This window comes from Vollenhovia emeryi, unplaced genomic scaffold (genome assembly GCF_000949405.1).
Source record: "Vollenhovia emeryi isolate VEMERY1.0 unplaced genomic scaffold, V.emery_V1.0 DF939262.1, whole genome shotgun sequence".
Lineage (NCBI taxonomy): Eukaryota > Metazoa > Arthropoda > Insecta > Hymenoptera > Formicidae > Vollenhovia > Vollenhovia emeryi.
Window position 1 is genome coordinate 112,570 of NW_011967104.1, and position 18,344 is coordinate 130,913.

The 18,344-nt window shown below is 41.8% G+C and overlaps 1 protein-coding gene across 2 annotated transcripts in view; it reads right to left on the reverse strand.

Annotated features, from left to right (window-relative positions):
* Positions 1-15,643, reverse strand: part of LOC105559595 (unconventional myosin-X-like) — a 39,636-nt gene extending 23,993 nt beyond the window's left edge. For both annotated transcript variants that reach the window (XM_012008006.1, XM_012008005.1), the window contains exons 1-2: positions 14,268-15,643; positions 6,183-6,245 (exon numbers count right to left, since the gene is read on the reverse strand). In XM_012008006.1, the coding sequence (XP_011863396.1) occupies positions 6,183-6,245; positions 14,268-14,345 (141 nt within the window). In that variant the 5' untranslated portion in view covers positions 14,346-15,643. The remainder of the gene's footprint in view (positions 1-6,182; positions 6,246-14,267) is intronic.
* Positions 15,644-18,344: the final 2,701 nt, after the last annotated feature.

Consider the following 18,344-nt stretch of genomic DNA (forward strand, 5'->3'; position numbering starts at 1 on the left):
TACATAAACCATTGCAACAGCATATTCCTGAGATTAAATCAAGTAAAAAAAGTCCCGTACTACTTTTCCCTCCGACAAACAGTTATCGAAATATTATAAGCTAAACATGTAAAAAGTTACAATTTTTCTCTTGAATATCTCAAAAAGTAGTAGGCAAATAAAAAAATGTTTCAGACAAAAGTTGTTCATATTATTTAGTAGAATAAGATAGTATAATAAACAATAGGTAGTTCCATTTAAAAAAATGACAGCGACCTCCATATAACCATAAAAAAATTATTTTTTCGAAAATTTATTTTTTCATTATATAGCCCTTTTAAAACCGTATAACTTTTGCCTGAAACATTTTTCTCTAAAATGTTCTATTTCCGAAATAAAGGGGCTGTACGGATGGTCTGAATCACTATATATAACGCACCGCACCGTTCGTCCGTCGATATGTATAATTTCGAGAAATACTTTTCACGTAGCTTCAAAAATCTACTTTCTCGAAAGGGGGGGGGAGGCAGGTGGATCGTCCCGACGGATTTATCGCGTGTTTCGTTAACGCAGTTTGTAATTTGCGATTGTTGTCACGTTTGGTACTTCGGTCGCACGTGGACCGTCGCGATCGCTCTGGCGAGGATCCAGCGAGAGCACCCGGCAGAAATGCGCGGAATTGGCGGCTCCGAGGCGACCACGCCGAGTCCCCGAATCCGATCCGCATGCTTCGGCGCGATCAATAACGCGGGGCGTGCACCACCACGGCGTGCCACCCTCTTCCTTGTAATCCCGGCAGGAGTCCTCGGTCGGTGGTACCCCAGCTGACCTTCGCGAATCACGCATGACGCCGTAGCACGCAAATTTTCACGAGTGCACGAGGATAACGCACCGCCGGTCACGTGAGGGGTCCACCTCGACAATCGGTTCTCTTTTCCTCACCGTTTCGCACAAATCTGTTCGCGCACGGAGATTACGCTGCCACGCGCGTCAGTCGTTAATGGTTCTGTTATTTTGAAAAAAAAAACCAATGTGGACCATCAAATAAATTGCTAATGAAAACGACATTGACATCTCGCTCTTGAAATTTTATCGTAACTTGTCGGCTTCGAGGGTGCTCGAGGACTTTTCTGCATGTCGAGAGGCGCGGTACGTCCGCAGTTAAAAAAATCCCCCTGCTCGAAGGATACGTAGGAGGAGGTGCGGCGGAAAACGCAATAAAATGTATAAAGCTTTTGGAGAGCCAGCTCGTTCCCAAACACCAGACAAAGTAAATTTTATCGCTGCACTCCAACTCCGGCGGTTCTCACCGTCCAATCCAATTTACGGTCGCATGCACCGCCGCTCGACGCTTTCCGCGTCGTAAACGCGCGGCCGCACAGAATAATATTTGAGGAATTTTCTTTCGGAAATTCGAAGAGGTCCTGCCATTTGTTGGCTTAACACAAAACCTTTCGTCCCGCGAATTGTCTACTCAGTTCGGCGAGAGCAAGTTATTTACTGCATTATCACTTGCGAAAAACGAGCTCTCCCTCTTTGCCCAAGTACAGTATGCAGCAATAATAATTAATAAAATTAACCGACCAAGACGAAAAATAATATCGTAAAGAATTATTTCACGCCAATACATGATTAACCAATGTAGAAAAGTTATTAAACGATGCTAACTTGCAAATTCTAATTAAAGAAATTTATTGCGAAAAATATTACCTCAGCCAGGGTTTAAACCTGGACTTCCCAACACTCTAGGCGGGCGTCGAATTGGTGAGACCAGGTTCAAACCCTGGCTGAGGTAATATTTTTGGTAATAAATTTCTTTAATTAGAATTTGCCAGTTAGCTCCGTTTGACAATTTTTCTACATTAAAAAAATAATATATTAAGTGTTTTCTCAGACTTTCAGTAGTTTTTAATTTTCAAACATACTTGCAGAGTCTCATTGTGCTTCAACTTTATAGTTTCAACTCTAATTATGTAAAATTGACTTTTCATTTCAACGTACAAGATGGAACCCATCTTATAATGCGAAACGAACACATCGACACATTTAAATACCAACGTGGAAACTTTTCAAAACAATCACCCGAAACAATTACTGATCGAAAAGTCAAATCAAATTGCGTGGTGCTTTGGCAAACTAAACACAAAAATAATTTTGTTAAAGATGAACCGATCAAGTTTCCCGAGGATCTCAAATTCGCCAGATTTTACGAATAGCCCAACTCTTTTCGTTCTCCTTTTAGATTTTCAACTCAGCATCGAAGCTTCGCAAAATTTCTCACGACGGGGACCCTTTTCCGCCCTCACCGCCCCGGTTGTGCACGTCTGCCACGACTCGCGGGTACCCAGAAATAATTCGCCCCTGATTCGAGACATAACTATTGACGATGAGTCTGCGACATGCAAGGGAGAGCGGGCCGCCGCGCGCCACGTGCGCCCGAAAATAGCTGCGCTGTGGCGGGAAAGGGAAAACTGCACCGCTCGATTATCGGGGAGCGAACACTTAGCGTTTCGCCGGGATAAATAATTGAACGAGCAGAAATTGATTCCGTCTCACCCTCGATCGCGAACGTCGGCGACGGCGACGGCTCGATAAAGGTCTCGCGGCGAGCGTTTCCGCGCCAACGAATCAATTCCGCGTATTGGGGAGGGGGGGGGGCATCCCGTTTCAACTAATTGTTAACATTATCGCCACCGCCACGTCGAGAAATGAGCCGTCGCCCGAGTTTCGTTCCCATCAGCGCGACCTAGAAAAACCGCCGTCGGGGAGGAACAATCGCGCTCGCCGTTTCGCGAGTTATCTCGAGGCATAAGTACGTTGCGGCATCCGCTTCCTGTTTTCAAACCGAGGGCCAATACGATACGCGGCGTTCTGCCGCGGTGCGTTTTGCGGATTTGCGAAGGGACTCGTCCGCCAGGCGGGCACGATCATTTTACGGGGAATAAACGTATGCAAATTGCGCGTGCACATGCGACGAGGAAGTGCACCGCCGGATGGGGTCTGCGCGATGAGAAAGAAACGACGACTTACCGCTACCAGCAATCTCACCAATGCCCGTTTCTGCCGATGCAGATTAACTGTAATCTCGGTTTAACTTACTTTAGATCTTTTCCTAGTTTCAAAAATTGGAAAGTCATTTAAACCGAGACTAAAGTTAATCTGCACTCGTAGAAACGAGCACGTAAACGTACACTTCGACATACGTGTCTTTTCGTGTATTATTTTTTTACGGCGGTTTCTCGATTTAAAGTCAATTTTTCGACGGTGAAAATATTCAAGTTACAATTTTCGAGCTATTACTGATCGAGGAATCTGTCAGAAGTTCGCGGGGCTAAATTGATTATCGCGTTCTTAATTTTAGCTGGAATCTGCTTCAGTTAAGACGATTCTGAAGGTCTTTCCGAGAGAAGAAACTTGAGAAACTCGATTAAAAAATATACGTTACTATAAACGATGACAGTTCTCTACATTTTTGCTAAAAACAAACCTCAAATTGATTGAAAAATTTATTTATAGATAAAAATAGTGCGCGAGGAAAGCAAGATAGTTTATATAATTACGTATTTTATAAGTCTCTCAGTCGCAGATCTTACAATACCGTCTACTTAATAAAAATAAGATCAAATCTAAAGATAGGAAAATCTTTGCGTCGCATTAATTCCGTTGAAACGAAAGTTTTATTCTTGACTTCCAACTTATGCCTGTTTCTACCAACGCAGATTAACTTTGATCTCGGTTTAAAAATTACTTTTCACAATTTTTAAAACTAGAAAGAGACGTAAAGTAAGTTAAATTGCATTAGCAGAAACGGGCATTAATTTTTTTTTCAATCTTTCCCTTGATTCGATATTTGCCAATGTCCAGCTGAACGGCCTAAACGTAATTAGCTGTTTCACCGCAAATTACCGGCAAAAAGTAACGAGGTGAAAATTTCATCGGACGTTGCGAAGTCTCGTCGCAGTGCCTAACGTCGCATTATCATACATTTGCTCCCGCTAAGCGGACCGAACCACTTCTCGGCCACTTCTCGTTTTCGTAACGCGCGTTGCGGCGAGAGCGGCCGCGCGTAAGAAGTGCGTTCAACGAGATGTCGAAAGACCCGAGACAGCGGTTTTAATCTTTCAGCGCGACGGCGGGAGACGGCCCGGTACTTTATCACCGAGCAGAAGATCGACGCGCGTAGCATTCCGCGCTTCCTTTTTTTTTCATCCTCCACCACCGGCGCGGCGGCATCACGCATTGTGCCTGATATTTATTATTCCCAGCTGGTGTTTCCGGTTTTTGTCAGCCGCAGGAAGCGCAGCGATACTCCGTACACGGGCGATCTATCGAGCCCACCCTATCGATCACGTCGCGCGCGCCGATAATGCTCATTGTATCGGGTACTCCGAACGGGAGAGAGAAACGTTCTTTCTCCGTTCTCGTATTCCGAACCAGCGGGCTCGTATCTCACGCAAACAATCTCGAAAAATTGCAAAAGTGTCACGTCGGCATTTAACTTCTATTTAGCTCGCCCGCCCAGAATCTATGCATATAATATTCCATTCAAGTTCTTGTATGTTACTTAATTCTGGTAATATCTTAATTATAGATATTTAATATAGATTATTGATAACGACTCGATATATGAAGTTATAGATACGATAATAATTAATATCTATAATTTACAATAATAATTATAGGTGTATTCTAATTTAAATAAAATTCCACTGAATTTAAATTGCTTTCAACAGGCAATGGTGACGACATTACAGGCCTGTGTCCATGAAGCTAGAAATGTGTAGCCAATCAACTTGCATAAAAGCTGCAAGTTGATTACCTATTTCTCGGAACTAGAACTTGGATCAAGTATTTAGAAATAACACACTCTCTAAAAGTCAATCAGCGGATTATCACTGAAACGGCGAATATTCACTGATTTCAGTGACAATGCACCGACTGACTTTTAAGCGTCGTCTACAATAACCGGCGTAAGCGTGGAGTAAGAAGTAAGAGTAGGCGTAAGAGAGCTACTTCCGGTTTAATAGAGCTGGAGTAAGGGCGTAAGCGAAATGAATTATTTTTATTTCTTACGCCTACTCTTACTCTTACGCCTTTTCACGCATGCCTACAACACCTACTTCACCGTATTGTAGATTGAGTCGGCGTAAACAGCTATTACGCCAAAAAACGTTACTCCTACTCTTACTTCTTACTCCACGCTTACGCCGGTTATTGTAGACGACGCTTTAGAGAGCACGCAAAAATAATATCATCGAAACGTCGACAATGGTGAGGGTGTCTGAAGAAATGCGAGTTACCAAATTTTCTCCTTTCTCGCTCACGGAGAGACCGGTATGGTTAACACGTGTCCAATTAGGGGTGCCACAACCCCAATAAATAGTTATATTCGGGACAGCTATATCTGCGGTTGCCATAGCCGCATCGGTATGATAAGTAGTGGAGACAACTATGTGCGTTTTGTGCAGCAAACTTAGTGAACGTTGCAACATAAAACAATGCAGACGCCCCTACTATTTATACGGCATTTTAAGTTTACTAATAAGTACGATTAAGACTTTAGTTGATCCAACTGGCAATATAATTGATAGAGTGTTACATTAGTTGCGACGTTTCGACCAAGAATCCGGTCCTTATCAAGCAATCAAACTGCAAACCAACATGTCACAGCTTTTTTACAAAGAAAAATAATTTACATAAACGAGTGTTAAATTTACAAGTAACATATTAAAGAGTACGTATGTGAGTATTACCTTATGTATAAATGTTCATAGAGTATATAATGTAGCAGATGTATAGGTTTTTGTCAGCGCAGTAAATTGTCATTTTTATAAAATCTTGAGAAAACACGTGTGCACGCTGCGGCGTTTTAGTTTGAACTGACAATGAGTCGTAAAATAAGGAAACAGTAAATGACAACGTGACCTACAGTGATTTTACTCTTTACTAATAAGAATTCTTCAATGTCGCCAGCGATAATTGACAACGTCAGTGTTTTCTTGACCATACCTGGCATTTTTAATAATACAGAAAATTTATTGCGAAAATTATTACCTCAGTCAGGGTTTGAACCTGGACCCCACTTCGACCACCGAGGCATACGATAATATTTGTCGCAATTTTAATTTTAGTTACTTTCGCCTTAGCCGGTCTTTTCCGTGCTCTTAGCCGCGCACGACCTCTCGCTATAATTAATTACTCACGTTTGTGTAGAAGTCCACTTCCTTGTAAGGATTCACAGCCACCAGTATGGATCCCGTGTACGTCTGTGGTAACATCTGCGTTAAGGAACATAACTCGAATTGCACTTGATAAATATAAACAATTGATATTGACCGTCCGCGTTGGATAATAACGTTGTACCACTCGTTAACGGAGAAAGTACCGACATTTTTCTGCCGCTGACATTTTTCCGCGCGTTAACAGCCGCGGCGCGGCCTTCGCGCATCACAATGCGATACAAGTGCATATAAGTGGGCGATAAATGAAGCGACATCGGGCTGAAAAACCCCGTGACCTTTTTAACGTTTTCGCTCCAGTCGCGATCGCGCTCGCGCTCCGAGCGAACTCTATTTTATGGAGCGCGAACGGGAAGTTGCGCCAATCCGTTTTTATTGCTCGCCCTATAAAAGAGAAAACTCTCCAAGGCGAATGAAGCGTGTAACGCGCCGTGTCTATTTACAGAGTCACCCAGACATGCACTTCCTCTCTGTGATACTCCCCGAACAATTTGGGAGTGATATTCTTTTAGCGGATATTTCAGCGCGAGATCTGATTTGCTTCGCAATTTCCATATTTTCCAATCCCAAATAGCTCGGGGTCTCCCTGAAAGCCCGCTTGAAATTCATGGAGATACTTCATTTAATTTCACTTTTACTTTTCATCTCTTATTATTAGCTCGGATTATAACGTCTCGACGCTTACGTTAAAGAAACATGAAGTTCGAACTGAAGAGGCTATCGAAATTCAACGATCTACTTCAGAACCATATGTGATATATAAAACTGCAATAAAACCGTTCTTGGGAAAATAATAAGGGCTGTAAGACGAGTGTGGAATTACGTCGCGTGGTTGCGTTGCGGGGTCACGGAAATATCACCAAAGAAATCTCTAGAGAGAGAGAGAGAGAGAGAGAGAGAGATCAGATCATTATTTATTGAACGCCTTTGGACACGTCCCCTAAGCCCTAAGACAATATCAGCAAGTTAACCCTTGGTGGCACTGCAAATCTAAGTGTGTTACCTTTGTACACGTACATGTGTAATTTGGCGAAACACTTTTTACACGCTTCTTTCCGTTCAAGATCACAACATAAGATTTGATACGCGTTATGTCACACATTTACAAACATTTTTAAACGGCAAGAAATATGCAAACGACGTTTATCGAGTCACGTGTCGCGATTTTTAACGGAAAGAAGTGCTTGACGGAATAAGGTGCTTCACCAAATTACACATATACGTTGTACACAGTAACACACTTAGATTTGCATGGTGAAAATGCATGTTAAAGGACGTAGAAAAAGCACTGTAGAGAAAGGGGAGGGGGAGGCGCACAGCTCTGCCATAAACGCTATCCCTTGCATAATAACTCGGGGATGACATGCTTTCGCCGAGGGAGAGAGCTCGGTAATGACGTCACGCTCGGGGGCGACCTATAGGGGGTATGACTCATGGCTGAATGCCACACCGTTAGCGAAAAAGGGGGGGGGGGAGGCAGTACACCTATAGCCGTACCACCCTTCGGCAACATTCGAGACGAGTTAGGGCGCCGATCTATACGACCGAAACTCGTTTTGGTAGGTAGGGTGATTATTGCAACCCCCTGCGAGTTACCGTATGAAAAATGTCCAGGCTTTATAAGTACCGGACAAAGAAATTCACGTAACCTCCGAAAATATCTGTGAAGAATGTCTTCTTCTACTTTTCGACTGCTTTGTTGACTCGTACACTTAATTTATTTTTTTTAACTTATTATCTTACGATTTTTCTATTTATTTATCTTCACCCGTAATAAGTTCAGATATGACATTAAGAATTTGCTGCCACAGACTCACGAACTCACTTTGTTTCGGCATAAATTAAATTTTTCAGCCAACATTAGATACTTTTCTCCTTTGTAATACACACTTATGCACATATTACAAGTTTCTTTCTTTATATTCCGGTTTGAGCATTTCAACTTTGTTTCCAGATCGTACTTGAAAAGGACCCGATAAAGAGATCGAAACGTTGTGATTTAAACAAAAATCACTTTTTTTGCCAGTGTGGTCGGCTTTTTAAAAAATGTTCCCTCTGTCTAATTACCACTGGCGACAATAAGCTTTACTCAGTTTTGTTAATATCTTCTTCCTTCTTAAAGACCAGAATCAAAAATCTCATGTGTAATTTAAAAAAGTTATACCGAATATTAAAATATCTAATTGCTATTGTTCTTTCAATTATTCCCCCCCCCCCTCTCTCTCTCTCTCTCTCTCTCTCTCTCTCTCTCTCTCTCTGTGCAATAGAATTAGAAATAAGTGAAGAATATATTTTCTTCCCGCTGTGCCCTCTTTTCTTTTTCGCGCCTGAGTCTCTCGTATATACGCCAGTTCGCTTAATCTTTGTACTTTGTGTTTATACGTCGCTTGTGTCACGTGTACCTTACTCTTTCTTTTGGAGTAAGAACGCGTACACTGCCAACGCTCACGTATAGAGGCTGTCAACCCTCGCGGTGATTATAATTTCCAGCTAGAGCCTGCGGTTCGTTCTCTATCGAAACCTCATCATTACCGACAAGGGCCTAACAATTTAATTAAGCCCTTGGGTAATCGCGTCTCGCGTCGCCCAACGGTGGTTCCTTGATTTACGCTCTCGCCGTAATAAAATTTAAATGGACGAACGACTTGTCCATCTGTCGAGCGGTTTATCCGCAGCGGACGAAGGGTGGAGGATGGCTCAGTTTTTCCGCGTCGCAATTTCGCGTACCTACTCTGAGAAAAAAAAAGACAGCGACCCTTTTAGGGACCCATAAGTATTATAGCAATCGAATTATTTGGATTGTTCGTAAGTCTAATCTCTTTCACGAATTTTACCCCGCGTAACTAAAAATCGCAATTAGCTATTCTATCTATATCCAAGATTCTAAAGTAATACTAAGCAATTCTCTCAATTAGTTCCGTCGATATTCAGTAGCGCAAAGATAATTTTCACTTAGGAGGCACTAACCGAAATGTTAAGTTGCTTAACTACAAGAAGAAACGGTCAAAATTTTTCCCAGAGTTGCGAACAACCCAAATAATTCGATTACTAATTGTGGGCCCCAAAATGGGTTACTGTCTTTTTTTCCCCCCCAGAGTAGGAAGTTTTGGTCAGTGAAAACTCGTTAATTCTTTCCCGCGATATTGCTGTCTCGAAACTACGCTTGGAATCGTTGTAATTAACTTCTGCCGTACTTTAACGCGTTATCTGCGGATCACGGAATATTCCGTGCTTCCCGGAGTGCACTCGGTGTTCCCGGAACTCCGGTTATTAATATGCCGGCGCATGCAGATCATCATCGAGATCGAAAACCCGGCGCGCGCCGTAAATCGCGGATCGTCACGGGACTAAAAACCCAAGATTCTGTCAACCGTGGATTCGAGATGACGATTTGTAAACCGACAAGTATCGTCGGAGAGAAAGAGAAAATAGCGCTCTATTGAACGAAGAAATGGCATCTTTCATTCCCAATTTCTTCGATATTTCGCTCGTCAAAAATTGTTTATATAATAATCATGTAATTGCAGCAAGATAATCTCATAATCTTATAATATTATTGATGGATACAAATGTGTATCATATTTGTTAAATGAAGTTTTGAATGAAATCACATCAAAGTCGAAGAGCAAAATCGTCGCCAGTAGCTTCAATACCCCTTTTCCACTAAAAAAATATTTTATCGTCTTTCTCAAAAAAGTCCGGACTTATTTAAATCATCTTAATTGTGAGGTCAAAGTTTTTGACCAAACTATTTCGCGAGTGATTTTTAGAGATGCAAAAAAGCAATTGCTTTCATATCTAAATTAACTTTGTTATTATTTTCACGAAAATACTTCGACTGAAACGTAAATCGAGAAAGGGATTACATTGTAAGCTTGATTGACAAATTCCTCGAATCGAATCATTCGAATGAGAAGGCACGTTCGACGGTTTCTCCCTGCTCTCTGAATGGTCCTTGTAATTTAGGGGTAAAACGAACGATTAAGCGATTTAAGCCAATAATAGCAACGGTGCGACGTCTGGCGAAGGGGGTGGGGATGTCGGTTGCATTTTAATTTAGCCGAGCGTGCAAGATCAGAGAGAGTGGCTCGAGTGCAGCTTCACCGATGAACCGGATGTCGTCCGTTCCTTTGCGCGTGTTTTTCCACGTGCGCTCGGCGCAAACCCCCTCGCCTCCCCCGCTCTCGCGCGGACACCAATGCCCGCGTGTGTGTAAAGGGGGTGGGTTCGCTCTCATTAACCTCTCTCGCTGGCGGAGCGCCCTTAGCCCGACTTGAATTGCACTCGTCGCGGGGACAGGAACGGGACAATCCCGCGTGCCTCCGTTAGCGGCAGTACGGGAGAGAGTGAAAAAAAGAAAGAGGAAAAAAGAAAAAACCAAGAGACACACGCGGCGGCGAAAGCGGGAGGGTGAATGTCTAGGGGGTCGCGAGAGGGTTCATCGATGCGAGAAAATTAGGCCACTCGCTCTGGAAAGGGTTAAGTTGCCTGGAAAGCTCGAGCGGTAAGAAAAGCGTTTAATTATCACGCACGACAGATGACTGCATGATTTCGGTCGCTGGTTTCTCTTAACCCTTTGCCCGAGCGACCTACTTCTGCGCCGACAAAACGGGAACTGCTTGACATTACATTTCCAAACGTGACAGGTTTCATTCATCGTCTCCTTTCTATGTAAAATTTTAATTAATACTAACATTATCCACGATAATGAGCAGTGCTGGATTGTACTGGGTCGGTCTTTTCTAAAAGCTCTATCGTTTTCGTATCTTTACGCGTTTCTTAATTTAATTTGCATATAAATACTTTTATTAATCGAAATATCAATTTTTATTGAACCTCGAAAATTACGAGTATCATAATTTTGTAATCCATATCTAACCTTTGTTCATATAGATTTGATTTGAATACCACGATAAAGCGATTGAATTTCTATTTTAAAATAAATAACACGATAAAATATTAAGGTGGCTCCTGCAGAAACCGACCAAAAGTAGGAAAAATTGAAATTTAAGTATATTGTAGCTGCAAGTTCTATCAGTACACGAAAATTTAGACCCGGTCGCCGATGAAATAAAAGGAAGCAAAACCGTTAAAGCTATACATTTTAACATAACAGTTATAGACTGACCACTCGCAGAAGCACTTTGAGGGTTAATATTATTTCACAGAAAAAGGAGATTTTAACAAGAAAACCGAGATAAACATAATAAATGTAAGAATTCAAATGCGCTATTAAATATATGAAGTCACAGACCTCTGCAAGCAAATATTTATTCGCAAAGTCAAAAGAAATAGAATGTTTTGAGGAATCTGACAGCTCTTTGAGATTAGACAACGTCACATATTTTTAAACGTGCATATACAACTTGGTATATCAATGAATGTGATCGCTAATGCATTAAAAAAAGGCACATGAATTTATAAAAATAAAAGAGGCCCCACCAAAGCACCCATCCGCTTCTTTATGCAAGAGCCACGTTAAAATAAACATCAAAACGAGTAGGTAGTTTCGAGATGTGACGAGCCAACAAGATTTAACTTGATGCCTACAGCAAGCGCTGCCTTTACCAGCTGCAAATCTCGTCTGCGCCCGCGACGGCGATAAGAAGTGCTCAGTGACGAAGATTCGAAAAGACCGAGGGATCCCAGAACGGCCGCTTTACGAGCCGTTGAATTTTTCGATTACATCAGGCGGCAAAAAGCGTCGACGTGTATGTACGTGTGTAGTGTGGCCAAGCGGAGCTTGGCTTTTCTGGGAAACAAGTTCCGTTTCTTGCGCTTTAGACGGGACACTTTTCAATGAAGAATTTCACAAAGTGCAGCAAAAGCTTGCAACGTTACGTCTCGACGATTTCGTTATCACAGGAGCCGCAACTTCACTAATTGTAATTAATTTGAAACGAATAATTTTGTTAATGTTCCCAGAAGCGAGACTTGAATAATTAATTCAGAAATACATGTCATTTTATTAACAAGTGTGCGCGGCGTTTTTTACGACGTTACAAACGTTCATCCGTCGGTCTTATATCATTTCCATTTAACGAAAGATTAGTCTAAGTATATCGTCGCACACGCTATTCGCATGTACGAGGAAGTGTCCACTAACGAGTGAATTGTCGACGACCTAAATCGCGCGTTAGAATTCCGGTGACTAATCGGTCAATTGGAGCGAATAGTTGTAGATTTTCGGTCATCAGTACATGCGAGCGTCGCGAGATTTTGCGATTACCGAGGCTACAGTATTCGCGAATCTCATTCATGCGCGTAGTAAACGCAAACGGGTGACTGCCGAAAAACATTGCACTCAATAGAAAGTCGATTGAACGAGATAGGAGCACTAATTGTCGATCATTATATTATTTATCGACAGATTAGACGTACGTAAAGCGGAACGCTGCATCCGATTTGATTCTGTATCACCGTGTAAATTCCACTAAATGCTGCCCACAAATTACAATCGTTGACTTCCACTGTAACTCCTGCACGGGGAGAATTTTCTTTTAACGCAGTTATTTCGTAAAACCATTTATGTGAGAATTGTTCCCACTTTTTACAGTTTATTCTTTACATCAATACATGCAAAGACTAATTAAATTAAAATTGACCGTCTCAAAGTTCTAAAAAAAAAATGTTAAAGTTTGCTATGTTACACGAAATATTACGTGTAAAACACGTTAAAAATATTATTACACGTAACAATATAATTCGTTGGAATGTTACTACACGTAAAATGTTATTTACACATAATGTTATGTGTTAAAATATTAATATTTGCGTTTGCGAACGCAAATGATGGCACGTTTTATTTTTTTTTTTTTTAGCTTAACGGTGAGTGAGATTCGTATGAGAAACAAATATGTTGTAAAGTAAAATAGAACGAATAACTGGGAAAAATCAAAATTATTGGCCGTTTCGTTTCAACAATATACACACTTAAAACTGAAAAATGGGAAGAATTATGTATTAGACGTGAGTGTATAAGAAATGTGGCAACAGCACTTCAAACTATATAATCTTTCGAATCTATTTTACATTATGTATTAATTGTAAGGGTATTCTTTAGAATAATATCGCATCAAGATGTATCATTGTAATAATTGAGTGCTGGCTCCTGTCTGGAAGAAACTTTTGAGCATTACTGTCGTGAAACAGCTACCTTAAAATTTACCCGGAAAATCATGTAACCGTGGGACGACACGGCATTTTGAAGAATTTTATGCGAGTTTCTTTGGCAAAATTTCAAAAAACTCTGACAAAATTCTTCGACATGCCACGTTGACATGATTTTCGGGATAAATTTCAAGAGAAAATTCTCTCCGTGTAGTGTAAGACGCAAGATTTTAATTTTCCCCACTTTGCTCTAAATGTTCACACTTTCATCTTATTTTGAGGTCGTCGATTGCGTAATACACGTTTTATCTCGACACCAAACAGTCTCCATTTGAAATAACAGTCACCGATTACTTCATCGATGAGCTAAACGCGCCTCGATTTATTTGCTGATCCACGGATCGCTTCTCTGGGTAGTCGGTTAAAGTGAGAGAAAAGGGTTGACAGTGGGTCGCTAACGTTGGGTCGTCGGGTCGTCGGCAAACCCGTGCCGATGAGAGATGAATGGGCCTGACCCTGGGGTGATTCGCCAGCTGACTGAGATCGTCATAGCAACGCGACAACCTAGGAAACGACCCTGCCCACCCCTGCAATATTCATACGCGTCCCTGCTGTGCCATCTCCCCCGGTCGATTCATTTTTTTTTCTCTCTCTCCCTCTACCCTTCGCCGCGATCTCCTTTTCCAGGCGAAATCGGTTAATCTCTCGTCGCCCGTCCACCCGTTTCTGCGTTCGTTTCCTTATGTCGGACAAAGATACGAGTAAACGGAACCGCAGAAACATCACCGCTCGCGTTCGTAACTTCCACACTCGGGACAAGAGTACTGAAAATACTTTGTAATACTTCGAGTCATCGCGACTTCACTACTTAACACTTTGAAATAAGTTTCGCCGCAAAGTAGCGCGTAATTTATGTGCATCGTAAAAAGTGAAGGATACATATATCTGGTCCCTACTGTACCGGACTTGAAGATTCCGATTGATACCGATCTCGTCGATATCGCTGATGACTGTCATGTCCGGCACGCCGCATTCAGGGCTTGAGCCTGAAAAGAGAGAGAGAGACACCGTGAGAAACAGTTGTAAGGCAAAAGATTTTAAATAGACATCGAGGCTCTTATTTAAACATGTCCGTAAACTTTTCAATCCGGATAATAGACACCCGGCGATCCTTTACCTTTAATTATTGGCCCTGAAAAAGTCAAACATCGAAACCCGACACGTCGTTAACAGTCGGAAGAACGCAATTAGGCAAACGGTGAAATTAAAACTGTTGATAATTATTCAAAGATATCTTTGCTGATTGCGCTTCCGGCTGACATCAAATTTCATTTCGATTACATTCCTGGGGTGAACTCCCACATCAAAGGGGACCGAGCCTGACCACCTGTTGTCCGGCAAGCGACAATTATGCTACTTCGACGGTGGGCTTTTCATTAATTAATTCTTTTCATTAATTCATAAAACTTGCGCCGCTTACTTATAAACCATTCTCCATAATCTTCTATTCATACCTCAAGATACTCGATGAATCGATCTCGGAATACGAAAGGAGTTTCAACTTGTTCTAATTTTAATGTGCACCTTGAAAATTTAAGTGCACCAACATTTTTGTTAAGTATCCATGCAAAATTAAGTATCCTGACAAGGCCAATTCGTGGCAACTATTTGACACGGTGGATCATTATCCTGTCAGGTTTCGTTCATCCGTGTTCCGAGATCAATTTGCGACGACAAGAGCGCAACACGAAACACGCCAGAACACACACACACAGGGGGATCAATTATTTGGTGCGCTCGGTCTCGACCGGTAGTCCACGCGCCGGCGGCGGCGAAGAATCGAGTTTCGCAGGTGCGACACATGCATCCGCGAGCCATCGGGTCGCACCTGCGCTGCCCAGCTGCCGCCGCGTAATTTCAAGGTCGCGATTAACGGGAATCCGCACGTGGACCGACCCGCGGTTGACCAACAGCGAACTTAGCGATCGGCAAAACCGGAGCCGAAATGCAAAGCCAATGGTGCAGCTGCTGTATTCAAGACCACGCGTTAATCTCGTTTAAACAAGCAAATTAAATGATAAACGATGAAATCGACGATATAAATTATTGTGACCAATTAGTGAGGCATAGTTTCGCAATGACGTCGTCGAGTTGAACAGTAAATTCAGAAATTAGAGTTTAAATGCCGTTTTATTAATATGTTAATTGTTAATTCAATACGATCAATATAATCGTATTAAATTTATAATGAAGCGATATTAATTGCACGAGATAAGAGCTATATTTTGATACTAATATTTAAACGATTTAATTACTTATATATCAAGGTAACTCGTTACTTGTAACAACTGTAACAAAGTTACAGTTACTTTTTTTTGGTAAATCTAACTTAACTTCGTTACTTTCTCTCTGTCTGTAACTGTAACTTAACTCAGTTACAGTTTTTCGATAACTAGTAACTAATTTAAGAGTTACATTAATAGTTACTTCATATATTTTCGAAACCAGCACGGATCGCATTAAGCCTTGCATAAGCGCATAAACGCCTTTATCGACACTTAACAATTTAAATGCAGATTTGATATTGGTTTCTTTTTATTGCTTTTTATTGAATATTTATTCTTATTATTTATTTTATTTATTTAAGAAAATAACTGCAAAGTAACAATTCGTTACTTTATGAGCAACTATAACTGTAACGCGTTACTTTTCAGAATTGGTAACTTGTAACTGTAACTATTATACAGGGTGTCGGATTCGATTTGGACGACTCCAAAGATTATAGTAGATTGGGTCAAACTGAGAAGAAAAGTTATATACCATTTTACAAAATCCGTAATTATTATCGCGTAATTAAGAAAAACGTCTGAGCCAATAAGTGCACGGAGGAGCGGAAGGCCGGACTCGACAGACATGCAAAATGGTGTATTTGTTGACATCTCTCACGATCCGATAGCGAGAGGTGGGGTCACGCATCGATCGATGAGAGACGGGGACGAGCGGGGAACGGTGAGCGGGCGAACGGCGCGCAGCGAGCGAACGCGCGACATATGACACCGCGCCGAAAAAGTTTTTCTGGTGGTAGGAGAATAATACACCATTTTGCATGTCTGCCGAGTCCGGCCTTCAGCTCCTCCGTGCACTTATTGGCTCAGACGTTTTTCTTAATTACGCGATAATAATTACGAATTTTGTAAAATGGTATATAACTTTTCTTCTCAGCTTGACCCAATCTACTATAATCTTTGGAGTCGTCCAAATCGAATCCGACACCCTGTAGATACTTTTATAAAGTAACTTTCCCAACTCTGATACGTACAGAGGTATCGACGATATTCAGAAAACTCAAAGCAAACGGATCGTCACAGACAGGATGTGCATTAATCAGAATGTTATCACGTCGTTTATTTGATTGGTATCATATTATTTATTAGTATTAACTAATTAATATACTTAGCGTTTCTCCGTGCGCGTCTAGTGCGAATATCATTATTCACTCTCTGAAAGTCAACCAGTGGATTATCACTGAAAACAGTGCATAGTCATCTGTTAATACGATCAACATAATCGTATTAAATTTATAATGAGGCAATATTAATTACACGAGATGAGCGCTATATTTAGATACTAATATTTGGATGATTTAATTAGTTACATATGTACAGAGGTGTCGATAATATTCAGAAAACTCGCATTTATCGGGCGTAAACCAAGTTCTCGCAAGGTTTATCGAAATTCCCGCGTTAATATTCCAATTTCCAAGAATTTAGTGCACAATTCTGTGGAGTGCAACTTCGTCCATTCGCTCTCTACGCTCCCGTGCGCTCATTTCTATCCGGCGATAAAATGACGCGCGATTTTTTTTACCCAACGGCGAATCTCCATCCGTTTCCGGAACGTCGCAAGACGTCCGGTTGAAGGTGCCTTCACATGAAAACAAGCTTCTGCCACATATCGCGCGATGCGTCCTAATTTACATAAAATTCTACGATAATCAGTAATAAGATTAAACTAAATTGTGACACGCTACGCGCAATGAAATCTCTTCCAAGCGAAATCCGACTGCGGATTTATCGAAAACAAATACAGAAAATCCCGGCGTTGATTCTCGTGTTAATTGAAACGCGAACGCGATGCGCCGAATGCATTTAAATCTCTTGTCACTCGGGAACGGTGTTAAAATTTAACACTTAAAAAATACCATTTAACAAGCTACCAATGTTGATACGTGCATTCAGAGCTAAATATAGAACATCGGCGATTACATAAAAAAATTCGCTGTAAACGGACAGGGATTTTATAGAACACATTATAGAAATATCCAGGCGTGCCTGTCTGTAAAAAATAATCTATAATATCTCCGCGAATATTTTCCACGGCATATCGTCAGTAGGGATCTGTCCGTGCTGTCGTAAGATCAATCTCTTTATTTCCGATTTCGCAAGCCGCTTTCGTGGAATCGCGGCCGGATCGATTCGCGCGGCATGAAGAAACGCGAGCCGCTGCGCGTGAGATCGGAGAGCGAGCCGAGAAAATGTTGTGCGCGGGACACAAAGAGCCGGTCACGAACGGCCGCAACCGGGGGAGAAAATTAAAATGCGCAACTGGCACGGGTGCCCACATGGCGCAACGTAGTTATACCACCGTGTGCGCGCGGGCGCGTACAATGGTATTGTGTGGAAAGGAGCAAAATTCACACGCGGGCTTGGGGCGCCGAAGGACACGCGCGCGTCAAGTTCCGTCGTCCCCCGGAGGCGATAAAAACGTTCGGTTTACACGGGGTGTATCAGAATTCACTCGGGCGTATCAGCTTCCTCCGTGCAAGAGTCCTCTCGATAAATCCGACATTTTCGCAGCGGAAGTCCGGCGGGGTCCCGGACTTGATTCTTTTATCGGCGTTTGCGCCGATTTAAAAACGTTTATCTCGCGGACGCGATCAAATTCAGCCGAATGGCGAGCGACTTTTAATGATCTTAAAATAATCTTATATACCTGCGCTCGCGGTATAATTCGATT